The sequence below is a fragment of the Mycothermus thermophilus genome, assembly GCF_041956435.1.
Source record: "Mycothermus thermophilus strain CBS 625.91 unplaced genomic scaffold VTJ04scaffold_1, whole genome shotgun sequence".
Lineage (NCBI taxonomy): Eukaryota > Fungi > Ascomycota > Sordariomycetes > Sordariales > Chaetomiaceae > Mycothermus > Mycothermus thermophilus.
Window position 1 is genome coordinate 4,260,004 of NW_027191427.1, and position 25,204 is coordinate 4,285,207.

The 25,204-nt window shown below is 58.2% G+C and overlaps 7 protein-coding genes across 7 annotated transcripts; 3 read left to right on the top strand and 4 right to left on the bottom strand.

Moving 5' to 3' along the window:
• Positions 1-396: 396 nt before the first annotated feature.
• On the bottom strand, positions 397-5,744 carry VTJ04DRAFT_1595 (uncharacterized protein; the record flags this gene model as incomplete). The annotated part of the gene is made up of 2 exons (XM_069359299.1): positions 397-5,270; positions 5,687-5,744. 2 exons carry the CDS (start codon positions 5,742-5,744, stop codon positions 397-399), a joined length of 4,932 nt encoding a protein of 1,643 aa, XP_069224203.1.
• Positions 5,745-6,023: 279 nt separating this feature from the next.
• Positions 6,024-7,658, top strand: VTJ04DRAFT_1596 (uncharacterized protein; the record flags this gene model as incomplete). Its single annotated transcript, XM_069359300.1, has 1 exon — positions 6,024-7,658. The coding sequence occupies one exon, from the start codon at positions 6,024-6,026 to the stop codon at positions 7,656-7,658; it is 1,635 nt and encodes a 544-aa protein (XP_069224204.1).
• Positions 7,659-7,750: 92 nt separating this feature from the next.
• On the bottom strand, positions 7,751-8,633 carry VTJ04DRAFT_1597 (uncharacterized protein; the record flags this gene model as incomplete). Its single annotated transcript, XM_069359301.1, has 2 exons — positions 7,751-8,194; positions 8,313-8,633. 2 exons carry the CDS (start codon positions 8,631-8,633, stop codon positions 7,751-7,753), a joined length of 765 nt encoding a protein of 254 aa, XP_069224205.1.
• A 538-nt stretch (positions 8,634-9,171) lies between these two features.
• VTJ04DRAFT_1598 (uncharacterized protein) lies at positions 9,172-11,661 on the top strand (the record flags this gene model as incomplete). The annotated part of the gene is made up of 1 exon (XM_069359302.1): positions 9,172-11,661. One exon carries the CDS (start codon positions 9,172-9,174, stop codon positions 11,659-11,661), a length of 2,490 nt encoding a protein of 829 aa, XP_069224206.1.
• Positions 11,662-12,061: 400 nt separating this feature from the next.
• On the bottom strand, positions 12,062-14,943 carry VTJ04DRAFT_1599 (uncharacterized protein; the record flags this gene model as incomplete). Its single annotated transcript, XM_069359303.1, has 3 exons — positions 12,062-12,097; positions 12,220-13,950; positions 14,008-14,943. 3 exons carry the CDS (start codon positions 14,941-14,943, stop codon positions 12,062-12,064), a joined length of 2,703 nt encoding a protein of 900 aa, XP_069224207.1.
• A 1,485-nt stretch (positions 14,944-16,428) lies between these two features.
• VTJ04DRAFT_1600 (uncharacterized protein) lies at positions 16,429-18,694 on the top strand (the record flags this gene model as incomplete). Its single annotated transcript, XM_069359306.1, has 5 exons — positions 16,429-16,438; positions 16,601-16,625; positions 16,906-16,984; positions 17,057-18,593; positions 18,657-18,694. 5 exons carry the CDS (start codon positions 16,429-16,431, stop codon positions 18,692-18,694), a joined length of 1,689 nt encoding a protein of 562 aa, XP_069224208.1.
• Positions 18,695-19,476: 782 nt separating this feature from the next.
• Positions 19,477-21,948, bottom strand: VTJ04DRAFT_1601 (uncharacterized protein; the record flags this gene model as incomplete). The annotated part of the gene is made up of 2 exons (XM_069359307.1): positions 19,477-21,236; positions 21,447-21,948. 2 exons carry the CDS (start codon positions 21,946-21,948, stop codon positions 19,477-19,479), a joined length of 2,262 nt encoding a protein of 753 aa, XP_069224209.1.
• Positions 21,949-25,204: the final 3,256 nt, after the last annotated feature.

The following is a 25,204-nucleotide window of genomic DNA, read 5'->3' on the forward strand; positions in this document are numbered from 1 at the left end:
TTGTCCATGTCCTGTGATCCATGATGATTTCCCGTTCCGTCCCAGGCATGAAAAGATGCAAACTCCAACAAACAAAACACCTTTGTGTGCTCTGTCCAGGCCCGTGGTATATCCCCCTCTGTGAAACGCCCCTTGATGCTGAATGCCAGCCATGATGCAATGCCATGCAATCCAGTTCCTTCTCCCAACCAGCCCGATTACAAAGACCGTAATGTAACAAAACGATCGGCACAGAACAAAAACAAAACCACCCAGAATGAATCCTCCTCAAGGGCAAACCAACCCTTTTGAGGGTGTACTCAAACATGCTTAGCCTCTTCCATCTCATCCAACCATACTCCTCTCTCAATCATCCTGTTCCATCTCATTCATCCCCGGTGGTGACCACCCCGGCACTTATTTCCCCGGCTTCCAAACCTTCGACAGCGGGCTTCCAATCTTGGGCGCGAACGGCAGGCTCTTCCGCCTCAGCTCAGTAAGCCTGGCTTCCAGACCCGGGTTCGCCATCGCATTCTGGCCGTTCTTGTTACCGTTACTGTAGCTGCTGCCGTGCGGGAACAGCCTCAGGCGGTGATCCATGGTCGGCTCGAGGAACACGCTGCGCTTGGGCGGGGGGCACGTCTTCATGCCGGTCTCGTGCTCGTTGCTGTGTTCGTCATGGTGGCCGTAGCTGTCGTCGGTCATGATGCTGTCGTCGTTGTCGTCATATAACTGGTAGGCGAAGTACTGATGGCGGTTCTTAGGGCGGATCGGACTGCCAGACTCGGACGGCGACCCGGGGGTGATAGACTCGACGAAGCGTTGCACGGCGCGCGTGGCCGGGGTTTGCGGGACTGGCGTAAGTGCTGCCCAGCGCCTGTCATTGGAGGACTCATGATATTCCTCTGGCGCATAGCTCCGGTAGCTGTGGGTGGGCCTACGGATGGTGCTGAGTGGCGGGTATGGCGAGATGTAGCTCATGTCCTCGGCAGTGTCTTCTTCGGATGGCTGCTGGCCTGGAGACCATTCCCACAGGGAGCTCTCGCGGCGGCTGCGCTGGTTGGTGGGAGTCTTAGGCCCACGGGAGTAATCGCTACCGCTGTTGCTGGTGCTGCCGGGCGACGAGTAGGTGAGGGTGCCGTTGTTGTTAGCGAGCGCGCGCGGCTCCATGCTCTTCCTACGGCGGGCGCCGCCACGCGGGACGATAGACGTGTCGATCAGGTAAGGCGTCTCGTCCAGCCACTTGTTCTCCCTCTCACAATCCAGAACCCAGCTCACACCCACGCACTTGACCATCCCGTTGGTAGCGCGGACCTTTTCCATCGTGCGCACGCCGCCGTCCTTGTACACCACGTGGGTGATACCAAAGCGCTGGCCCGCCGGTGAGGTCCCCTCAGCCGAGTGGTGGGCCGGGTTCCACGACCAGCCCTTGACGCAGCGGGCGCCCATCTGGGCCAGGAGCTCGACAAAGATGCTGCTGGCGTCCGCTCCCTCGCTGGTGTGCACGTCCACGTACACCACTGCGCCCTTAAGCAGCGCGGGATTCAGATCGCGGCGGGGCGTGCGCCCCGGGGTGCCCACCGCAGACCAAAGCGCCGCCGCAGCGCTCTCCTCCTCAGCCGCCTCCATGGCGGCCGACGCCCCGCGGCTTGGCGACTGCATGGCTGCATTCCTCAACCGCTCGGATCGCCTAAGTCCGGTAGTCGGGTAGCGGCCAGTCGTCAGCGGCCGCGGGGTCGCCTCATCGTCGGCAGGCTTGAGCGGGACCTTCACCGCGGTATGGACTTCGCGGCGAGGGCGGAGAGGGCGCCGAGGGGTCGTCGGCTTGCTGCTGAGGGCGAGTAGAGCGGGGTCGATGGGGATCTTATTCTCATCGTCGTACACCTCGCTGCCCTCAGAGGTTGACGTGTCGCAGGACGAGGTGCCCAAAGTCTCGTCCATGATAACGGTGGCCGCGTCTTCATCGGCTGCCATGGGCGTCTCGTCGTTGTTCAGGGCAGCTTCCTCCGCCGCGGTAGCTGCGTCCTCGAAAACTTCCACAGCGGCGAAATCCACCGCAGGGGTGGCCAGCTCGTAGGCGCCAGGGGCCATGATGGCATCGCCATCAGCGTCGGTAGCGGGCTCAGCGGCCCCAACCTGATCAACCTGCTCACTGGCAGCCACCATCTCGACGTCTCCAGATGGCGACACGGTCTCGTTCTCGGGGGGCATAGGAGCATCGATAGTGGGCTGCTCAGAAACCGCAGTAACTTGGATGGCTTGCTCTTCTTCAGCCGTGTTCTCAATGCTCAACTGCTCAGTGGGCGCAGGAGCTTCAATGGTGGGCTGCTCAGTAGCAGGAGGTTCAACCGTCTGTTCCTCGGACGGACTCTCGGTGCTCAGCTGCTCGGTCGCTGGATCGGCAGTCATGTTCTCAATGCTCAAGCGCTCGGTAGGCGCAGGAGATTCAACGGTGGGTTCTTCAGTGGCAGCAGGGGGCTCAATCGTCTGCTCTTCAACCGTATTCTCAATGCCCGACTGCTCGGTGGGTGCAGGAGCTTGAATGTTAGGCTCCTCAATGGCAGCAGGAGGCGTGATCGTTTGCTCCTCGGACGGAGGCTCGGCGCTCATCGCCTCAGCGACGGGATCGGCAGCCGTGTTCTCGGTGTTGGCCGGCTTGGGAGGGGGAGAAGCAAGCTTGAGGGCACTATTCACAACCTTGATCCTGATCTTCTCGCTCTCAGGCAGACGCCGACGGGGAATCTCTTCGCCGCGATCGACAGGCGGGTGAATGCTTGGAGCGTTGTCGGGCAACAGCTCCCAGTCGTCATCCTCGGAAGAGTTGTCGTACAGTCCTGGGATGTCCTTAAACTCGAAGGAGATCGGCATCTCTTCCTCGGTATTCTCGGTGGTAGCAGGTGCAGCAACATCTTGAATAGTCGGCTGCTGGGAGAGGTTCTCGGTCGTAAGGTCTTGAGCGGGTTGCTGCTCAGACAATTTCTCAACTGCAGGTTGGGCGGCCTGCTCGTCGGAAGTGTTCTCAATTGCCGAATCTTGGGTAATCGTCTCAGATAAAGTCTCAATGGCAGGTTGGGCAGCCTGTTCGTCGGAAGGGTGCTGAGTCGCCTCATCTTGGGCGGCCCGCCGTTCGAATAGTCTCTCCAGGGTCTCCCCGTGAGGGAAACTAATCGTGAGGGGACCATCCACAAGCGTAATCTTGATGCCGTCGCGAGTAACGCGGACAGGAACTTCATTGTTGTTGCTGGCGACGATGTCGCGGGCCTCTTCGGCCGTCTCTTGAGTCGAATCAGTAATAGTGTCGGCGTCCTGAGAGGCAGCGGGCTCAGATTGCCCGAAGATATCGGTGGCCTCTTGGGCAGTCTCCTGAGTGGAATTGGTAATGGTGTCGGCGTGCTCGGGCTGCTCGACAATGTCCTCAGCCTCATGGGTGATATTTTGAGTAGAGTCGATGATGTCGGCGTCTTGAGTGGCGGCGGTCTCAGCCTGCTCGACAAGGTCGATGACCTCTTGGGCGGTCTCGTGAGTCGAATCGATAATGATGTCAATGTCGTCGGCGTGCTGAGTGGCGGGCTCAGACTGCTCGATGATCTCGGTAGCCTCTTGGGCAATTTCTTGGGTCGAATCGGTAGTGGTCTCAGTGGTGTCGGCGTTCCGAGTGGCGGTAAGCTCAGTCTGCTCGACAATGATGGTAGCCTCCTGGGCGATCATGGTAATGTCGTCGACCTTCTCATCCGTCGTCTCGGTGATGATGGCGATCTCTTCAGTCTCTTCCTCGTTGATCTCGGCCTTGTCGGTAATGTTCTCGGAGATCTTTTGCTCCGGCTCGGAGACCTCAGCGTTCTCAGTCTCGGGCTGGGTCTGGATGGTGACAGGCTCTTGAGTCTTCTTCTCAGCCGGCGTCGGGGTCGCGGGCGAGGTATCGTTATGCTCCGGGCTCTCGGCCTCGGGCTCTTCGTCATAAGTCACAATGGACTTGGGCTTGATGGGTGTGACAGCCGGGCGCTTGGCGGGCGTGGTGAGGAAGGACTTCTTGAGAGGCGATTGTGTTGATTTGGTAAGGGCGGCCTCTTCGGCCATCGCGGGCAGGGCTACGCGCGGCTTCTTTGCGGGCGACTGCAGCAGGCTCATCTTAGGAGCAGGCTCAGCGATGGCGTTGTCGATCTCCGGCTTGAGGGCAATGGGCGCAGCGGGTTTCTTGGCTGGCGACTGAAGCAGGCTCATCTTAGGAGCGAGCTTGGTGGTATTGTCGTTCTCATTTTGGGTGCCGTTGGTCGAACTCTGGAAAAGACGGACACCCTCGACGCGCTTGGCTGGCGACACAATGCTGCCCTTGGTAGGCGAAGCCGGAAGACGCTTGGCCGGGGTTGCGAGCATGTGCTTGACATCGGCGGCTGTAGGAGAAGCGCGATGGATCGCGTTCTCATCGTTCTCGTCGTTCTTGCTCGCGGGAGGGACGACGGTCTTGGTCTTGAGCGCGGCCTTGACCGGGAGCTTCTTGAGCCCGCCGCGCAATACAGGCTTCTCGTCCATGCCGAGCTCATCGTCAGACTCGGCGGAAGCCTTGACGATGAGCTGGTTGGCCTTCTTAGGGCTCAACGGCATGCTCTTGTTGTCGGCCATGGCGATGGCCCTGGTGGCGGCGGCGGCGCTCTTCTTCGTCGCGGCGGCCTTGCGCACCGGCTTGCCGCTCAAGCCGGGCGTCTTCTTGTTGGCGGCGACGGCGGTCTTGGTGGGAGGCTCGATGGCCTCGGAGTCGCGCTCGGCGCGCTCCTCGGGCACCTCGAAGGTGACCTTCTTGGTGGCTGGCTTGGCCAGCGCACCGGACTTCTCGAGGGCCGGGCGGCCGCGCTTCTTGACCGGCTCAGCCGGCTCGGTCTCGACGTTCTTCCTGGGCCGGCCGCGAGGGCGCGGACCGGCCGCAGGAGCTTGAGCTTCTTCTTGGGCGGGCCCAGAGGCCGACGCCCCAACGACGGGAACCTTCTTGGGTCGACCACGTCCCCGTGACGTGGTGGCCTGCACCTCCACAGCAACCATCTTCGGCGCCGGGGCCAACTCGTCGCCCTCGGCGTCCTCGTCCGCCGGGCTCTTGCGCTTGGCAAGAGCCTTGGTCTTCCCAGCAGCACCACCACTGGCGGTGGTGCCGCGGGTGACGACCTTGGCGGCCGACGACGCCGTGGCCAGACGAGCACGCTTCAAAGCGGGCTCGTCCGAGTTGGCGGCCGCGCGGGACCGCTTCGTGGTGGTGGGTGGGGGGGTCGGCGGACTTGGCCGCCGCCCGGGCGCGCGTCGACCTGCGCGGGGCCGAATCCATGACGACCGCGCAGGTGGTGATCGTCAAAGAAAAAAAAAGGAGAACGCGCGAAAGGTCGGTGACGAAAAGAAAAAAGAGAAAAGCGGCGGGGGGCCGACAAACACGCGAGGGCGGAGAGAGGTTGTTGTTGTTGTCGTGAAAAAAAGCAGCGAGCACCGACCGATCGCGAAAGTTGGTGTTTCGCTGCAAGGTGACGAAATTGAGTCGAAAGGAAAAAGGGAAGAGAAGAAGGTCCAAGCTTCCAGTGCAAAGGGCGGTGTTCCTGTTGACTTCCCAAAAAGGAAACCTCGCGCGCGCGTTGCCTGGGAGACCGAAGTGGGCCCGGACCCACTGGCGCGTTTTGGGGATTTGGTGGGGCTAGGGCTGGGGGGGGGTAAGGATGAGGGTTAGGGTCACAGCTCCCCTCGATGTTGAGATCAGTGGGTTCATTCTCATCGATGCCTTCCACATTCATCCAAGATGAAGTCATCACCACACCACCAAAAGATAAAAGACGGTCATCTTTGCCTGGTCATCCATCCCGTTACAAAAATCATGTCTTGGTGGATTTAATTTTCAGTGACAGTATATCACTTTGTCCCAAAAGAAGAGTCCTGGTTCACTCGATGACTTCTAATTTGTTTCGTTCAGTCATTCATTGACACTTCAAATCATTGACCTCACTCAACCAGTGTAACCTCTCCTCCTCACTTCACTTCCATCTCATAGTCACTGACTAACTACACTCCTTCTCATGTCGATCGATCTCAACTGGGAGACTGTCACTGGCGGTCCTGACGGCCAAGCCCTGGCCGAAAAGATCCGGGACTTCATCCACACTAAGTTTCAACAAGTCCCGTTGCCACGCTTCATCAAGTCGGTCAAAGTTCATGACTTTCAGTTCGGCACCATCCCGCCCGAGATAGAACTCAAAGATATCACGGATCCGCTCCCAGACTTCTACGAGGACAATGTCGACTCGGACGCCGCCTCTGACTCGGAGGAAGACATCATCCGCCGGAGCACTCCTCAGACTCCAGACCGGCGCAGCAGAGCTGAGTCTCGGCATGGCAATGTCACTCCACATCAGGGCCTGGGAAGCCCTGGGAATCAATCTCGATACGGCGACATGAGCAGTCCATTTCTGCGTGTGTCAACACCCGGCATCCCCGGAGGCACATCCAACCTCCATTACTTCCATCCCCATCTCGCTAGCGGACTGTCAGGGACACAAACCCCTCTCGCCGCGGTAGCTGGTGCACAGCACCTCGGTCCCGCTCCTTGGCTCGATAGCCACCACAGCTCCTCCATGTCCAACTTGCGCGGTTACCCTGGCCCCTCTGAGTCCCGCGACGGCAGTCCACGGCGGTACCCCTCCGGGCCACGACACAGCCGCAACCACTCGGGCAGCTCCATCTCCCTCCCGGACAACAGTCCACCTCTCAAACCCGTCCTCCAACCTCCAGGTCCCAACAGCCAGTCCACAAACAACCTGACCATCCCCCTCCTCCGGGAAAAACACTCTGTGTCCACCCTCGCGCCAACCTCGGCCGGCGCCTCCCGGCCACCAACCCGCGACCGTGACAGCGCCGACCCGGGCTCCTTCTCTTCATTCCAACAATTCCAGCAACGGCAGCAACAGCAACAGCAACAGCAAACAACCTCCAAATCCCAGACCTCCCAACCTCCTCCTCCAAAACAACCCGAATCCCCACCACCACCATCCAACCCCCGCCGGCAACCCCGCTTCCGGGAGCCACGCGTCGACGACATGCAAGCTGTCTTCCGCATCCGCTACGCCGGCGACGTCAAGCTCCTCCTCACCGCCGACATCCTGTTGGACTACCCCATGCCGAGCTTCGTCGGTATCCCCGTGCGCCTCAGCATCACGGGTTTAACGTTCGACGGGGTGGGCGTGCTCGCAAAGATCCGCCGGAGGGTGCACTTTTGCTTCCTCAGCCCCGAGGACGCGGTGGCGGCCGTGGGTGGGGATGTTGATGATGGTGGTAATGGTGGTTCTGGTGGTGCGGAGAGTGATGGGGATGAGCCTGTTACTGTTCCTGCCGGTGGTGGTATTGGTGCTGGTGGGAATAGTAACAGTCGGCCGGGGAGCAGGAGTGGGAACGTGGCAGGTCTTGGTGGACAGCATAGACGGCGGACGTCGACGCAGGGGAGCGCAGGGTTGGGGAGGGGCCCGCCGACGGCGGCGACGGCCAAGTTTGGCGGGCTGTTGCAGGAGATTCGGGTCGAGAGCGAGATTGGACAGAGGGAGAGCGGCAAGCAGAGCTTGAAAAACGTGGGCAAGGTGGAGAGGTTCGTACTGGAGCAGGTGAGGAGGATATTTGAAGAGGAGTTTGTGTATCCGAGTTTTTGGACTTTTCTGGTTTAACCGTGTTCGATGAGAACAACAGAAGCCATTCAGTGTATATACTCGTATTGTGCCCGGACGGGTTGATTAACAAAATGACATTATCAACAAGTCTATGTCAGAATACTCTTAAACCCCTGATACGCCGAATTTATGTCCAACTCCAACTCCCGCGCTTGCTCCTCGCTCAGCTCCTCGGTCGCCTTCATCTGGTTCAGCGTGATCAGCCACTGCACAATTTTGCCGCGGTTTTCGAAATCCCGGTCCGTGACCTTGTTGACGCTCTGAATCACGTCGGTCAGAAGCGGGTGCAGCTGGTCTTTGGCGAGCAGGCCCAGCCGCAGCGCGTCGAGGAACGTGATGAAGTCCTGAGTCGCCTCCAGGATCAGCGCACCGCTGGGCTGGCCCGAGCCGCCGCCGCCGCCGCCTGCTCCTCCTGCCGACCCGGAGCCGGAGCCGGATTTGTTGGCCCCGCCCCCACCCCCGCCGCTGCTGGCGTTGATGGTTGTGGAGGGCATTCCGACGCGGATGCGCTCTGTCGCGCGGGGGACTTCGAGCTGGATACGACGGATTCACGTCAGCTGATCAAGCCACGTATAAACCTACGACATTCTACGTAGCAGTAATAGTAGAGGAAGTGAAAACATCAAGAAATGGAAAAAGAAAAACACGCACCCCCCATTCCGCCTTAAACTCATCCAACCCCTTAAATGCCTTGGCCACCGTCTCGTCGGCGAGCAGGGAGCGGTACTGCTTCAGCGCGCGCTCGCAGATCTCGGTATAATCAGCCTCGGGGATGGCGTCTTTGAGAAACGCCTTTTCCAGCTCGTCGAGCGTCACTAGGATGCTGAAGATCTCGGCCAGCGAGTCCTGCAGGTCCCGCTCGGCGCGGGTGTCTGCTAGTTTCACCTCCTCGTCGAGGCTGATGGTGGCGTGCAGGTGCGAGGACGGCACGTAGCTGTGCGGGGTCGGGGCGTAGGGTTGCCGGGGGAGCATGGTAGTGGTTGATGATGTGATGTTGTTGAGAAGTTGGTTCCAGTTGTTTGTGAAGGGGTTCTAAATGCTGGTCCTAGGTAGGAAGAAAGACAACTTGGAGGGGTGGATGTGTTGCTCAGGATACAGACACAGAAGTTTGGATGAGGGAAGAGGAGGCTTCAAGATCCAGGAATATGGAACAGATTCATGACCATGGTGGAGTAGAGAGTTCCAGCATCTCGTTCTATGAGTACTACCAAGCCAACTTATCATCCAATGTCATGCTTCACATGAAGTCACCAAGATGGAAAGTGATGTCTTCGAGTACTCTGGGCTTGGCGGTTGGAGGGGACGTGGGGCTGGACACCAGCGGGCTATTCCACAGACGGCTTAGCGCAAACCCGATAAGATCCGCGATAAGGATCCTGGCCGAGTGCGTCTGGGAAAAAAAGTTTGGGAAGTCGAACTGCAAGTCAAACTCCATTTCGCATCGTCTCCCCCAGAATCCAAACCCAAACAACCCAATTGCACCCCGGGCCAACCACCCACCACCGCCAAAATGGGGACTGCAAAGAAGAACCTGAAGGCGACCAAGAAATTCGAAAAGAAACACCTCAAGGGCGTTCTCGAGAGGAGAAAAGCCGTCGCCAAGATCAAGCAGCGACAGCAGGACAAGGAGAAGAAAAAGGCCCGCCGCGCCCAAGATGAAGAGTTCTACAAGGGACCGGCGGGCGACGCCAAGGACGACAAGAAGAAGGCCGCCGCCGCAAAGGCCAGCGAGATGAGTGTCGACGATTTCTTCAAGGGCGGCTTCGAGATCCTCGAGGGCAACAAGGCCGACAACAAGTCCGGCAAGAAGACCAACGGGAAACTTGGCAAGAGGAAGAGGGACGATCCCAAGGATTCCGACGACGACGACGACGTCTCGCAAGACAGCGGCAGCGAGTTCGACATCACCGACAATGAGGAGCCTGTCGAGGACAGCGAGCCCGAAGCCAGCAGCGATGAGGAGGAGGACCTGGGCATGTCCAAGAGTGCCATGGAGGCCCTCGCCGAGAAGGACCCAGAGTTCTACAAGTTCCTGAAAGAGAACGACCCAGAGGCCCTCGACTTCGACGAGAACGCGGACCTCGCCGAGCTGGACGACCTCAGCGAGGGCAGCGACGCGGATGAGGAGCAGCCCAAGAAGAAGAAACAGAAGAAGGACAAGAAGGCGGCCAAGGAAGAGGAGAAGAAGGACGACAGGGAACTTACCCAAGCCATGGTGGCCCGCTGGAAGGCTTCCATAGAGCAAACACACTCGCTTCGCGCCGCTCGCCAGGTCGCCATCGCCTTCCGCTGTGCCGCGCACCTGAGCGAGGCCGACGACGAAAACCCCCAGCGCTATGCCATCACGAGCCCCGAGGTCTTCAACGACATCGTCATCACCGCGCTCAAGGGCATCCCCGCCGTCCTGCAGCACCACGTCCCCGTCAAGGAGTCGTCCTCGGGCAAGGTGTACGTGCAAACCGAGGGCAAGAAGTTCAAGACCATGTCGATGCTCATCAAGAGCTTCACCGCGTCCGTCATCCGCCTGCTCAGCACCCTGTCGGACGACGCGACCCTCAAGCTCACCCTCTCCTCGCTGCAGCCGCTCCTCCCGTACCTCCTCTCCTTCCGCAAACTGCTCAAGATGCTCATCAAGACGGTGGTCGCCTTCTGGTCTCAGTCTGCCAGCACCGACTCGACCAGGATAACTGCTTTTCTTGTGATCCGGCGCCTCGTCGTGGTCGGCGACAAGGCGGTGCGCGAGGTGGTCCTCAAAGCCGCCTACCAGGGCCTGGTGCAGGGCAGCCGCCTGACCAACGCCAACACCATCCAGGGCATCAACCTGATGAAGAACTCGGCCGCCGAGCTCTGGGGGCTCGACCAAAACCTCGGCTACACCACCGCCTTCACCTCGATCCGCCAGCTCGCCATCCACCTGCGCAACAGCATCATCAACAACAAAAACGACGCCTTCCGCGCCATCTACAACTGGCAATACGTCCACTCGCTCGACTTTTGGTCGTGCGTCCTCGCCGAGCACTGCAGCCCGCTCAAGCAGGCCGAGGCCGGCAAGGAATCCCCGCTCAAACCCCTCATCTACCCCCTCGTCCAGGTCACCCTCGGCGCCATGCGCCTGATCCCCACGGCCCTGTACTTCCCGCTGCGCTTCCATCTCGTCCGCTCCCTCCTGCGCCTCTCGCGCGCCACGGACACGTACATCCCGCTCGCGACGCCGCTACTCGAGGTGCTCGACTCGGCCGAGATGAAGCGGTTCCCTAAATCGTCGACCCTCAAACCTCTCGATTTTGCGGTCGCGTACAAGGCGCCCAAATCCTACCTCCGCACGCGCACCTACCAGGACGGCGTCGGCGAGCAGCTGGTGGAGTTGCTGTCCGAGTTCTTCGTCCTCTGGGCCAAGAGCATCGCCTTCCCCGAGTTTGTGCTCCCGTCCATCGTGCGCATCAAGCGCTGGTTGAAGGAGGGGAGGAAACTACAACACCAGTCCAAACCCCAACCCAACGGCAAACACAAAGGCAAAGGCAAGAAACCCCCGAAACCCAAGGGGGGGAGAAACCCCAAACTCGCCTCCGCCCTCGCCCTGCTCGTGCAAAAACTCGAAGCCAACGCCAAATTCATCGAAGAGCGCCGCGCAAAGATCGAGTTTGCCCCCAAGGACCGCACGCAGGTGGATACATTCCTCAAGGACTTTGAGTGGGAAAAGACCCCGCTCGGCGCGTACGTGGCGACGCAGCGCGTGCTAAGGCAGGAGAAGCAGCGGCAGGTGGAGGAGGCGAGGAGGGAGGAGGAGAGGAAGAGGAGGGAGGAAGAGAAAAGAGCGTTGGAGGAGGGGGAGGGGGTAAATGGGGATGGGGAGGGGAGTGAGAGTGAAGAGGAGGAGGAGGGGTTGAGTGAGAGTGGGGAGAGTGGGAGTGAAGATGAAGGGGAAGAGGAAAGTGAGGAGGAGAGTGAAGAAGAGAGTGAGGAGGAGGAGGAAGAGGAAGAGGAAGAGGAGAGTGACTAATGGCTTGTAGTAGTTATTTGTTTGGTTGTTCTTTACATGTGGGAATTCCAACCAGGCGCTGTCCGGATCTGTTCTTGTTCAATGAGGAATACGGAGTATTTCGACGATCAGTTGACCTACCTCAGGTTGCAGACCTTCGTGCTTACCTGAGCTATCTAATTATGTGTTGATATTAGAAGGGTAAGTATTTACAACGGTGTATTGCTTATTTATCTGTTCATCATCAAATGAACCCAATTTCCAGCTTCGATGTAAACAACTCCCTACATCGAAAAAAAAAGTCATCACCACCACCATATCCCTCGCACCGCATGTCCATAGCGCGTGATGCCGCAGAGAATGTATGTACATCCTGACCTCTTTTGTACATACCACGCGTTCAATCTAAAACCATATATCATCACCACCACCACCGCCACCGCTGCCGGGCCTCCACCTTCCATACCCATCAGACCCTCGATACCCATCGGACCCTCCAAACCCTCCATACTGATCATACCGACCAAACCCACCCCTACCCCTACCCCTACCCCTACCCCTACCCCAACCACTCCTTACCTCCTCCTTCTTTCCCTTCTTCTCCTCCAGGTCCTCCTCGATAGGCTTTGGATGACAAACCCTCAACCCGTCCGCGTCCTCCTCGCAGTCCACCATCCGGATTCCCACGCCATCGTCGTCGTCGCTGTCGCCCCATGGGTCGTGGTCGGTTTGTGATTGGGCTGGTGCGGTTTGTTGTTGTGGCTGTTGCTGTTGCTGTTGAGGCTGTTGCTGCTGCTTGACATCCGGGGACGGAGCTGGCGATGTTTTGGGGCTGGGTTGTGTGATATTGGTAGGGCGGTCCACCAGACGGATTCCCGCGCCATCGTCGTCGTCGGTGCTGTCAAAGTCGGCCCATGCGCCCCACTCGTCGTCGTCGTCGGCTTGTGGTTGTTGGTTCTGTGCGGTTTGTTGCTGCTTCTGCCGTTGCTGCTGCTTGACTTCGGGAGGGGGAGGAGATGGTGACGCGTCGGGGATGGGTTGCTTAATATTGGTAGGCTTGGTGGAGGGTTTTGTGGGTGTGAAGTCCGGGAAGATGGGGAGTTGGGATGATTTAGAGGTGGGGGCATGTTGAGAGTTGGGTTTCGATTGGGATGGTGGTAGTGATGATGGCGGTGATGCCGTGGAAGGTTGTGGTTTCGAGGATGGAGGGTTGGTGTCAGACGTGGAGAGGTTGGACATGGAGAAGTCGAGGCCGAGGAGGTCGTCTTGGTGAGACCGGGCAGGTTGTTTTGCTACCGCTCTTGTCTCCGGCGGTGGTTGCGATGGTGCATACGCAGGCGGCGCTGCGGCAAACTTGGAGGTGTCCAAACCGGCCAGATCGATCAAGTTCGCATCGCCTTTCTCTCTCTCCTCCACACGCAGGACGTCGTCATCATCGTGATCCCCGCCAGGCTGGATCGGCCCATCGGCGCCTTTCACAACCGGGATACCGCACCTGGCCAGGATCTGCGGCAACACCTTCGCATAGCGCATATGTCCCTGGACTGGATCGCTCAAGTCGATGTTGACGACACCCTCAACGCCACGAATCTCCTGAAGCCCAGCAACACCCAGCTGGACCGAGGTGGCCCGATACAGGAAGGCGAGAAGATAATCATTCTCGGAGTACACATTGATCAGATTCCCAGACACTACGGCGCGCATGGTTTGCCAATGACGCTTATTCGACGGCACCGGAGCGCCGATGAACACCACCGTATCAACCAGCCCAAAGGCGCGGCGCTGGGCAAGCGAGCGGAGACATGCGTAGACGACACGGGCGCCAAGCGAGTAGCCGATCAGCGTGACGGGCCGCTCGCCCTGGACCTTGTTGATCAGCGCGTCGGCGAGGATCTCGCCAGCCTTTTCGGAGCGGTTCTTGGCCAGGCTAAAGGGGTTGTCGACGACGGACGCCATGGAGAGGAGGTAGGCAGGCCAGAGAGCCGACCAGAGCGTGGCGAGCACGGTGCGTTTGAGGAGCTCCGCCTTGACGGCGCTCCAGGCGTATGACGAAACAAGCTCGCGGAGGGATTTGCCCAGGCCAAGGAGGCAGTCCATCTCGTAGCGGAGAGCAAAGACCTCGGAGTCGTCGGTCAGAGCGCGCCAGGGTTTGGTCACGTCGTCGGTGGAGTCTAGCCAACCGTTGATGCCTATGGTGATGCGCAGGCGTCTGTTGCTGGCACTAGACGGTCGGGCGCCGAATTCGTCTTTTTTGAGGGGTATGAAGCTGAAGTCTTCCACCTCACGGGCATATTGGTCGATGACTTCGCCCTAGGAATCGTCAGCCAACGGCATTGTCTGTAAAGAAGAGAGATCAAAGTAGCATACCGTCATCTTCGCTCCCAGAGCACCAAACAAAGTCCCAACCAACGCGCCGTTCATCCAAAAGATCCCAAGAAACGAAGCAACCCCTCCCAGCCCAACCGATCCCATCAGCCCTCCAATAGCCCCAGCAACAACGGGCGCAGCCAAACCCCCCGTGACCCCAATAAGAGCCGCCCCGGCCATCGAAGCCAAACCGACCTTCAAAATGCGGCTGGCCTGGTTCTCCTGTCTTCGCCTCTCGGCCTCGGCGTCGGCCGACATGGTCGCTTGGGCCTCAGAAGAGCGTTGGATTAACGATACGGCAATTTCAGTCTCCTCGGCGTCGAGAACGGCCAGGGGCAGCTCCAGAGACGAGGTCAAATACACGGCCAAGGTGCGTGAGTGGGCGGAGTAGTGGCCCGTCGACAGCAGGATGAGCAACACGCAACTGAGGGCTTCGCGCCGGTCATCTTCGGAGATGGTGGTGAGGCGGGTAGAGATGGGGGGATAGAAGGCCTGGAGGCGGGAAACGGCTTTACGGGTTTCCTCATCATTGATGCTGGTCTGGTTAGGTGGTTGGCGACGGGCCAGGCGTTGGGAGCGGGTGCGCCGGTCCTCAAGGATGGAGAAATCATCTGGGGTTGTAAGGAGGTCCTTCAGCTTGGCGAGCACCTCCTTTCGCCAGTCATCGAAGTGGGCGAGGGCGGTGAAGCGGAGGTTGACAATGGATGGTTCAGGTTGGTTGGTGTTGAGGGGTTCAGTGATAACGATGCTGTTCTCTCTGGAGGGGTCGATGCGGAGGGAGGGCTGGGCTGCTGGACTGGTGTCTGGCTCATCACGGAAGTCCAGACGAGAGCGCATACGAGATGTGATGTCGACCAGCAAGGTGTACAGAGCCCTGCGGCGGGCGGGATTGAGGACGGCGAGGATTTGGCGGGGGTCAGTAGCGAGGGGCGCCATGGTTGTGAGAGTGGTGGCGGACTAGACTAGGTGTGAGGTTGTGTGTGTTGGTAACATGGAGGTGTGTCGTTCATCCCCAGGCTCACGGACGACCTGGTCTTGACTTTGTTCTCCAAGGGGTAACTGGCTGAACTGCCCCAGGATGAGAGATGAACTTGGCGGTCAGGTCAAGTCAGCGAGGATGATGAGGTTGAGGTCGGGATTGGGACCCGATGCTAGATGGGGCAGGGCATGTGTGCCCAAAGCTAGCCGGTTGATTGCTGGCAAGGTGGACGGAGTAGTCGGGACTAGTACTAAGGCGAGGTGCTGCATGCATGTGCTGCTTATGTATGTCACTTTGACGACCTTGATGCCATAAGGTAGCTGAGATGCAGTTGAATTCAACCGACATGAAGGTGCGGTGTCGGCCTCGGAGAAAGGAACCCCTGAATCCGGAGCAGTTGCAGTTTCCATTTTACATTGGTGGTCCGTATGTCAGGTATGTACTGTACATACATCCACCTCAGACCAGCAGCGCCTTCCCGGATCCGAGGTTAGGGCTGGATAACTTCTCGTAGAAATTTCTGTACTTACGGAGAGAAGGTGCGTTCTACTTGACCAAACAGCTCAAAATTGCGACCAGGGCATTGGCCACTGGTTCCGTTTCTTTCTCCTTCAGGAGGATGGGTGATTTTGGTCTCATACCTGATTCATCATCCTGAGGCAGATGTTCAGATCCCACACAAATCCCACAGACCCGCGTATCCGGCAACTTCGGACCCTAGCAGATGCTCTAATTTCCTGATCAATCAAAATGGCTCTGAATTTTTGACGACACGCAAGAACTCGGCAGCTGAGCAAAAGTACCCATTTTCCTGATATTCTAACTCACCTAGTCCTCGAGGCAGTGGAGGAGACATGCCCGGTTGACGACGAGCCAATGGCTGTCAGCAGCTCCCTTGCCGTGTCCCGGTCCCCTTCGTTGCCCCGCCTGGTCTGGTGTTCCATCTGTCATACCAGACGCTGTATGGTGTACAAAAGTAGGTGATATATAGATCTTCGTTTATCTTTACCGTTGACGGCCGTTGACACAGTTCCGCAGAGATCAAGGTTCCCGATGCTGTGTCGCTGTGTGTGTGATAGTGTCTCTCGTCACGCTACTTCGTACTCCCCAAAGCAGCACGACGCAACCCTGCAGCACTCCCCAAGGCCGCGGGACGACGATCTTCTTGGCGCATCCAACCCAGGCCCTCCCGGCAGGCTAGAAGCGCCCCAAGCTTCCAGCGCCTCCTGTCCCTGAGCTTGTGGTTGTGTTAAGTTCGCCGGCCCCTGCTGCTTTGCTTGATTTTCAGTCCCAACCAACACACCACACACCTTCGCCATCTCTTCTGCCCCCCTGGTCTCAACATTGCCTGACCAGAACTGACGACGCGGCTCCCCCGCCAGCACCATGTCCCGCGCTCCTCGATAAACCGCCTCTTTCGGCGCGCGCACTCTCTTTTGACAATGTCCATGTGTGAGTCTTCCCCCGATCCCACCCGCGCTCCTGTCCAGCCGTTTCGCCCCATTCCCGGCTGCCCCGTGGTTCCCGCCGCGAACATGTCGCCTTGGCCATGAGCCAAGCTCCGCGCCAAGCCCGGGTATCTCGGTCGAGAGCCCGTTTGCTGACGTCTCATAGATCTGGATGAGATCCGCAATGTCATGTAAGTCGCATCTTGCTTCCCTTGCTGCTCTCACTGTCCTGTTTCGCCGCATGCTCGACGGGACTTGGGTAGACTAGACGGCGAACCCTCCTCTCTCCGGGGATCCCGGCGCCAGCCGGCCAGCCAGCCAGCCCACTTCGTCGCCTTCGCTTCCCTTCCCTGCCCCCCTTTTTGTGCAACCACCCTCCTACCCCTCTCTCCTCGTGGCCGTGTTCCGCTTTCGCTGGATCGTGTTTCTTCAATTGTTTCATCTTCAGGTCACCGACTGATCATGTGCCAGTCTTTTGTTTAGCAACCCATCATGGAAAGGCGTGGGCACCATCTCCAGCACCGTCATCAGAAACGTCACCCATCTCACCGTACGTGATACGACCTCTGGCCTAACTCACCCCCTTATGCTTTTGTTTTTCCTTCTGACTTCGTACCGGTAGAACGATGTGGCCTACTCGGCGAGGTTCTCTGGAAATACCACTGTCCTCTCCTCGAGGTACGCAGCTGAGGGTACCATCGGCGGCCTGCTTTACGTCCCTGATCTTCCTGGGGACCACGCATGTACCATCGAAACATCCCATCACATTCCTGAGACAGTCGCTCGCCAGGATGACCTTCCCCCCACCTATTTCCACCTGATTGCCCTCGCCCCCTGGGTGAATGGCCGCTGTGCTGAGGCCTATCTCGATGCCGCTCGCATGGCTCCGGTGCGCGCCTTTCTCTTTTACTTGCCTGGCACATGGGCCGTCGCCCCGCCGCCGGCTCACGCCGAAGAATGGCACATCCACGGCAGCCATTCGTGGATGTCTGAGACGGCTTATCCCGTCTTTGCCGTCTCGGGCGCCGTCGGCGAGATCATGATGCAGCACTCGAGCCTGTACTCGGGAAATCTCTCCGAGATCCCGTTCAGCGAGGACATCGCGAGGCTGATCCCCAGCGACCCCGAGGATTACATTCGCATCTGGACAGAATTGAGCATCGGCAAGACCCCAACCGGCCTTGCCACCTGGATCTACGTCCTTATCATCCTAGGCCTGCTTTTCTTCGTCGTCACGGCAACTTCCCTGCTTATGCACATCGTCCAAGCCTGCCGCCGCGCCAGCCTGCGTCGTCGCGTCATTGCAGGCGACGTTAATCTGGAGGCTATGGGTATCCGGCACCTCACCGTTCCCGTGTCCCACATCCAAACCTTCCCCTTGTTCACTTACTGCAACGAGCCGAACGTTCGCGACCCGCCGCTCCCTACACAACCGACACGATCATACCAAACAAAGGGCAGGAGTAACGGTTTCCCCCGACGCACAACCGGAACAAGCAACCCCCAGACCCCCGAGCCATCATCTTCCCAGTCATCCCCCACAACCGACGTCCAATCGACCTGCGAAATCTGCCTCTCCTCCTTCGTCAACCGCGAGACCATCATCCGCGAGCTCTCGTGCGGACACATCTTCCATCCGGAGTGCATTGACCCCTTCCTCGCCGAGTCCAGCTCCTTGTGTCCCGTTTGCAAAGCGAGCATGCTCCCGCCGGGCTACTGTCCGAAGATTACGAATGACATGGTCCGAAGGGAGCGGGCGGTAAGGAGGCTGAGGGGGCAGGTTGATGACGACGATGACGACGACGACGACGATGATGATGATGATGATGACGATAATGATGAGAACGAGGATGAGGGTGCGGGTGTCGACGAAGAAAGTGGGAGGAGGGAGAAGAGGGGTGGATCCTCCCGTAGTGACGCGGGGAAGAAGGCTCGAAATCGGGGGAGATGGTCGATTGGCTGGGGGAGACGTGGGGAGGTGGAATTGCCTACCACAGAGCCTCGAGGGGGCGGGCAAGATGGGCAAGGGACTGGGCAGGTGCAAGGCCCTGCCACACCCAACTCCCAGTCACGACTGGGAGGATATAGAAACTCAAGACCGACAAACGGTATTCTTGAGCCGGTACCAGATCCTCCAGATGAAAGGAACCGGAGTCGATGTGAGTTTTCGTTTGAGATTCCCAAGGTACTGACGGTATGTCCGTAACTGACAGGTCGATCAGGGCATAGGATTCGTGTCAAGGTGTTTCCTGGTTTTTGAACACCTTCTTTCTTGAGGAAACGCACCCTCAGTATCAGTTTACCCCATGGATGTGGTTGACGCAATGCGATTACTGTTGGGTTTGGGTTTTATTTTTGGTTCGAACCTCTGGCGTGGTTTTCTGGCTGGGCTGGATGGATTGGATATGCTAAGATACCCTCTGTGTGCTGTGCACGGAATAGCTACCGGATATGAGAATTGAAGCCATTGAATGTAGTGACTGACTAGGTTCATTTCCATAAGTGCAAGGAGAGAGATGGGTTGATAGATCTATCTTGTCGTCATCCCCTTCGCAATCCTGGCTTGGATGTGGAAAGCGACAGCGTCAACACGACGGATAAACTGAACGCAACGGGCTCAAACCACACATTCCCACATTGATATAGACGACACTTTTGCTGCTGATCATGACATTATTTCCTGCTTGATGAGATGTACACTTTGGGATCCCGATACCTATTTAACACCCAACGCCTCGGATCGAATTCCGCCGCTCCAAACCCCCAAAGTTCAAATAAGCCCGTCAATCCGTCCATAATTCTGCCGCGAGAGAGAAAAGACCAGCCACGAACAAAACTCCACCCTCTCAGCAACCGTCAATCAACAATCAATAAAACGAGAGAAAAAGATAATAGAGAGGCCAAGTATCGGGCCCTTCAAGGCTCAACGACAACACCAACACCAACACACCAATATCACAACAACCCCACGATTCCCACTCCCTCTCAAACCCAACCCCCCCATTCTCCACTGAGCAAAGAGATCCTTAGAAAAAAAAGACCCTACACCAACTCCTCCCCCATCTCCTCCTCCTCCTCCCACGCCTCCCTCTCCCTCTTGACCCACTCCGCCATCTCCTCGGGCTTAAAGATCGAACTATCCGGATCACTCGCCCTCGGCACTTTCGTCAAGCTCTCATCATCAAACACCGTGCCAATATTCTCAATCCACCTCCTCCTACGCTCCATCAACGTCCGCGCGGCATCCCCAATCCCCGGCCGGGCAACATTCGCCGCAGCCGCGGCCGCAGCCGCAGCGGCTGCCGCCGCCGCCGCCGACGCGGACTGTCCGGGCCGCGCCTTCTTGGGCTTCTTGCCCATGGTGCGCGTGCGCTTGAGATAGGCGGCGTTGACTTGGGAATCCAAGTCTTCGAGGATGGTTTGGTACTCCTGGTAGGCCATGCGTTCTTTCACTAGCTCGGTGAGGCGGGCTTTGCGCGCACCGTTGATGAGCACCTGCTCGCGCAGGCGGGCTTGCAGGATGCGCAGGCGCGCGGCGACCTCGTCGTCGTAGTGGTTGTCGTATTCGGCGGTGGTGGCGGTGGGGTCCGGGGGGTGGGCTGTTGTTGATGATGAGGATGAGGAGGAGGAAGTGGTGGTGGTGGTAGTGCTGGGTTGGCCGTTGGTGGTGGAGGTGGAGGAGGAGTTGGCGGTGGTACCGTTCGTGCTGGCGCCATTGGTGGTTGCGGCGGCTGTTCCTGCGCCGGCGGCGGTGGTGGATTGGTCTTGGCCCGGCAGGAGGGGGAGGAAGCCAATGTGGCGGAGTTCTTGCTTGATGCGCTCGTCGACTTGGTGGTAGTCGAGTTTCGGATGGGTGGCCTTTTTCCAGGCTTCGCTGCTGGACTCGGGCATGTAGGTGGCAGGAGGAAGGGATTGGGGAGCAGCCGGCTGGTCGGGGTTGTTGGAATTGCCGTGCGTGCCGTTCACGCCGTTGGTTTGGGAGGTACCGGCGGCGTTGTCGCCGAAGCTGAAGTCGAAGGAGGCGCCCTCGTTGTCGCCGCCAGAGACGCCGTTTGCGCCAGGTTTGTTCTCGGCAGGCGGAGCACGGTGCTCGGGTCTCATGGCTTGGAGAAGGCGGGCCAGTAATGGGCCGACAGAGAGCTTGTCCGTCTCGGCTACCTCGTCGTCCATGTTCTCGATGCTGCCGCGCGGCTGGTTGGGCGGCAGACGGTCGCGACCAGGTGGTGACGAGTCGATAGCCATGGCGCCGTCCTCCTCAGCCCAGATTTCTGTGTAGTGCTTCTTGCCGCGCTTGGGCATGATGAAGGGCGTCACGCGGTCGCCGCGCTCGCGCAGGAAGGCCAGATCCTCTTCGGTAAACGGTCGAAAGTAGGGCTCAATGTAGGTGCTGAAGGTGCTGAAGCTGATTTGGTTGTTGGGTTTGGAATTGCTAAAGTCCTTGTCCGGAGGATCACCGGCAATCAGGTGCGACAAGTCGGTCTTGGGGTATGAGGCCACCGAGTAGATCTCTTTGATTTCGTCTTCGGTCATGCCTGGCGTCACAGGCCGGATCTCGTAGACAGTGGGATCGGGGAAGGTGGACGGGTCGTCGCCAAAGGTGTTGGCTTGCGGCCGAGCGGGCGGAGGAGGTGCGCCATCGTCAGAGCTCGAGTCGTCGTCGTCCTTCGCCTCAACCTTGGTCTTGTCGTCTGCTTCCATGTGGCCGGGAGAGTGCGCTTCGACGGGGGACAATGATGAACTCGCTGTGTCGTTGTCGCGGGATAGCTTTCTTGATTTGGCCTCGCGGTTCGGCGAAGAGCGTTCTGTCGATGCAGAGATGTCAGATTAGCAAAATATGAGTGGGGTCGTTTGTTTGAGACAAGATTGTCTCGCAATGATTTTTCTCCCCTCTGCTTTTTCGAATGCAAGGAACCACCAAAACATGCGCTGAGACTTAAAAACAAAAGTGACGTCGACAACCGCCGACAACACCAAAAAAAAAGAAAATACATCAGGCGAACCCATGAACTGACCTATACTTGCAGCATTGGGCGCCAGAGAATCTGTGCCCTTTCGCTTCTTCTTGTTTGTCTTCCTGCTGTCATCATTCCGGTCCTCCTCTCGCCCACGCTCCAGGGCCATCTCGTCCATGCGCTGGCGGCGCGACTGGGCGAGCAGGCGCATGCCGCGGTCGCAGTAGCTTCCGCGCTTGTCGATGACATCGGCGAGCTTCTGTAGGCGGGACAGCAGGCCGTCGAGGCTCTTGGAGTCGGGGATCAGGACGTTGGCGGCGGCGGGGTCGACCAGGTCCTCGAAGGTGAGGTTGCGGAAGACGTCGAAACGCAGCTCGACCGTCTCGGTCTCTACCGTCTCAAAGGGCGGCAGGCTGGCCGAGGGGCCGGCGGCGGGCGCGGGGGTGTTGTTGCGACTGCGTGGCTGCTGCGACATCTGTGGTGACTGCGCGTGGTCTCTCTGGCGAACAACGGCGGCGGCGCCCCCCTTCTTCCCAGTCCCTTTGCTCGATCCCGGTGCCATCCTACTAGTCTCCTGGGGCCCGTCGTTGGCTGGGGGCTGGGGGCGATGTCTTGATTCCGCGCCGTCGCGAGTGGTGTGGGGTGCGTTGGCACAGCTCGGCGACGACAACGGCGATGGTGGTGGACGTGTGGCGCGTCCGGGTTGTTAGTACGAGTGAATCTGTCGACGGTTGACTTGTTGCGACGCGTGATGGTTGAAGTCGGTTTCCGTCCTGATGCAGGTTGAAGCCAAGGCTCCCCATCCATGAACGTCACATCCCAATGGGGCCCCTTGTTCGTCTTGGCGCCCAGAAGCCACGAGCCACAGCCATCCGCCCCCCGCGATGATCCTGTGGAACAGCGCTAACCCGATCGGGATATGGATCTTGGCTCCCTCGACGTCGTCTGGTGTGGAAGGTGAGGAAGGATCAATATGATGGACCAAGAGATTGGTCTTGATCACGGGCATAATGCAAGTGGAAGGGGTTGGGTACCTAAGGGAGGCATTGACGAGGAAATACACACGTAATCAAGGCAGGGGAAAGGACCTTGAGGGATGGGCATCAACCAAGGCAAGTCCACGCACGGTGGACTTGACCTCTCGGGATGAAGTGATCAAGGGAAAACGCAGCACAGACAAGACGAACTTGACTGCCATATGTATTCCAGTGAATCAATGCTGGGCCAGCCATGGACTTGGATATTGGAGAGGAGAAAAAGTCAAAAAAACATACAGCACCCGGCATTCGCTGGTCGTCACCGACCCAACTACTACTCGGGCCCTCACAAGCTTAACTAGGGGAGAGCGGACGGGATCCCGTGCTTTCTTGTGGGTATGGCCGTATGTACTAGGCACTTCCAAAACTTGGACTTATAAGACCTGCTCCTCCCTGTCCTCATGGCGTATAATACTGGGCCACATCATGAGGTTTGTGTGTGTCCATTGCCAATGAGTGATCCTCAGCATTACGATCCTGGAGGACAATTGCACTGCTGACATGTTGTCATTCTCAGCTAGAGGTCGTTCGGCCTGTAGATGAGACCTAAACCTGACCGATTGAGCGGACTCCTCATGGACACTGATAGGTAGCTCCTCATTGTCCCGAGAGTTACCCGGCAGAGTGCCTGAGCTGAAGTTAAGCTGGTATTTGGTCCTAGAAGCCGCAACGGACCGTCGGTCACCAAAAGCCCACAGAACAATGAGCAGATATTGAGGCTCTGCAGTTCTGTCGAATCAACATTCCCCCTCGGCAAAAATTGCGTATGCAAGCTGCCAGGAAAGCATCTGCAGTTCCCCTGGATCAAGGTCCTCAAAGCTACCACACGCTCAGTCTCCAGGATCCGATGCAAGTGAAGGGAGGACGGGGAGGGAGGGTTCGTGGCGTAGCAACCTAGGTGAAAGCACCGGTGAGGGGTCTCGCATTAGCTCTGGACTTTCTCCACCGATATCACTGGCGACGAGTGCAGGGTTTATGATCCCTGTGAGGTGAGGTTGACTCTAAGGTTGACCTCAACTGCGGCTCAGGTTGCCGTGAATGCTCAACACCCCTTACCCACGGTCCTGGAGGCCGGGAGACGTAATGCAACGCCGCTGCAACGTTTCGATTCGGGTACCCGAATCGTCTCCGAGAAAAAGCCAAGGCAGAGTCTCTACTGCGTAAACCGATCACTCACCACAGGTAGGTTTGGGATTCAACTGGCGAGTTGAACTGTTCTGGCATGCGAGCCACGAAGAGCCGCAACACGCAAGCCACCGCTCCTCTCCACCGCCACAATCCTGATTGGACGAGATGCGACCAGCAATGCAATCCGGGGCTTGTGGGGGGGGTGTGGTTGGGCCCCGGGGCCGTGGCGCATGGGAGTCCTCAACGGAGTTTTCTTCCATTCCCAGCTCTTCCCACATCGCCGGCCCCTGGTTAGCTGCGAACTGGACTGCAGTGCACCGCCTTCTCCCACTTCTCCCACATCTCCCGGGACTCGTCTTTTCCGGACCCGGAGACCGCCGCGCTTGTTTTGGACGGGTTTGTGTAACCTGCAGGATCGTGGGTCACACGGTGTGGAGAGGTATTTGAACACTGTTTCGAAAGAGTGTCATGGCCCGCCACATGAACAGTCAGGTGACGAAGAGTCGCACTGTTATGCCGCTTCTGCAAGAAGAGAATACTCACATCAAGGACCTACCTTAGCTCTGCGGTCTCGCGGCACAGTCTCCCCGCCTCTTCCAGAGCCACGGCTATGTCGGGCTTGCCCGAAGGGGCTTTCGGCCCCGTGGCTTGAGAGTTTGTAATGCTTCCGTATTCGCCGGTACCTGCATGCTTGATTGGCCAAGAGAGGTGAGTTTCTGTCGGTTTCGTGTATGAAATGCTGTATGAGCCATCTCGAGGGGAGCGTCTTGCCGTCCAGACGAGAGCATCTTGTCTTGCGTCATGTATTGATTCTTCTCGGCCGGCCGAAGGCAAGTGAATTGAGCAGGAAAAAGGCAACCATGCATTCTTGGTTACTTTGGCCCGCCAAAATAGAGACTGCTGCTTCGTATGAGTTGACTCGAGGACGGTTTCTCCCGTTGCAGGCCGTTGTCGAGGACGAGAAGTGGTCTTTAGACGTCACCAGAGGTCTGACTGCTTTCCTCATCTGTACTTACCTGGTATGTACATACAGACCAACGAACAAAGATAGAAACGAAAAAGGTTGCTTCTGGCCTATCAGAGTGCTTCCCCTCGGCTTGGCGCTGCAAAGTTGATCCAATCAAAGGGCATTTCGAGGCCAGCCAAGGCTTGGGTGCGCAGGAAGCTGCGAGCGAACATGGGCTGTTCGTTGGGCTGACATTCCTTCCTCGCGATGCGTGCAGATCTTCTGGCGGCCGCTTCACCACCTCACAGGGAACGGTACTTCGGGGTGAACGGAGCGAACTTTACTGGACCATCTTTACATCATATGTGGATCTAGGCCAATCCCCTTCTTGGGATGCCTGCATCTACTTTTGCCTGCATCTGTTCTGGCCGGGGGAGGTGCATATGCGTCCGCCTCCAGTAACATCATGTTTCCTCTTCGGGACTTGCGGCTCTCACCATCAACCATGGCTACCTCATTCTGACATATAAGCCCCAGATGGCCGCCTTCAATCTCGCGATGGATCCTGAACGTGCGCTCAATTGTTGCTTCGTGCTATATACCAGTGGACTTGGTTGATAAGTTTTCTGTCCGTTTTGTCCCTTCTTGTTGTTCGTGTTTGGTCATCTCCAGTCCCAGATCAACAACACCTCATCCGTTGTGAAGCT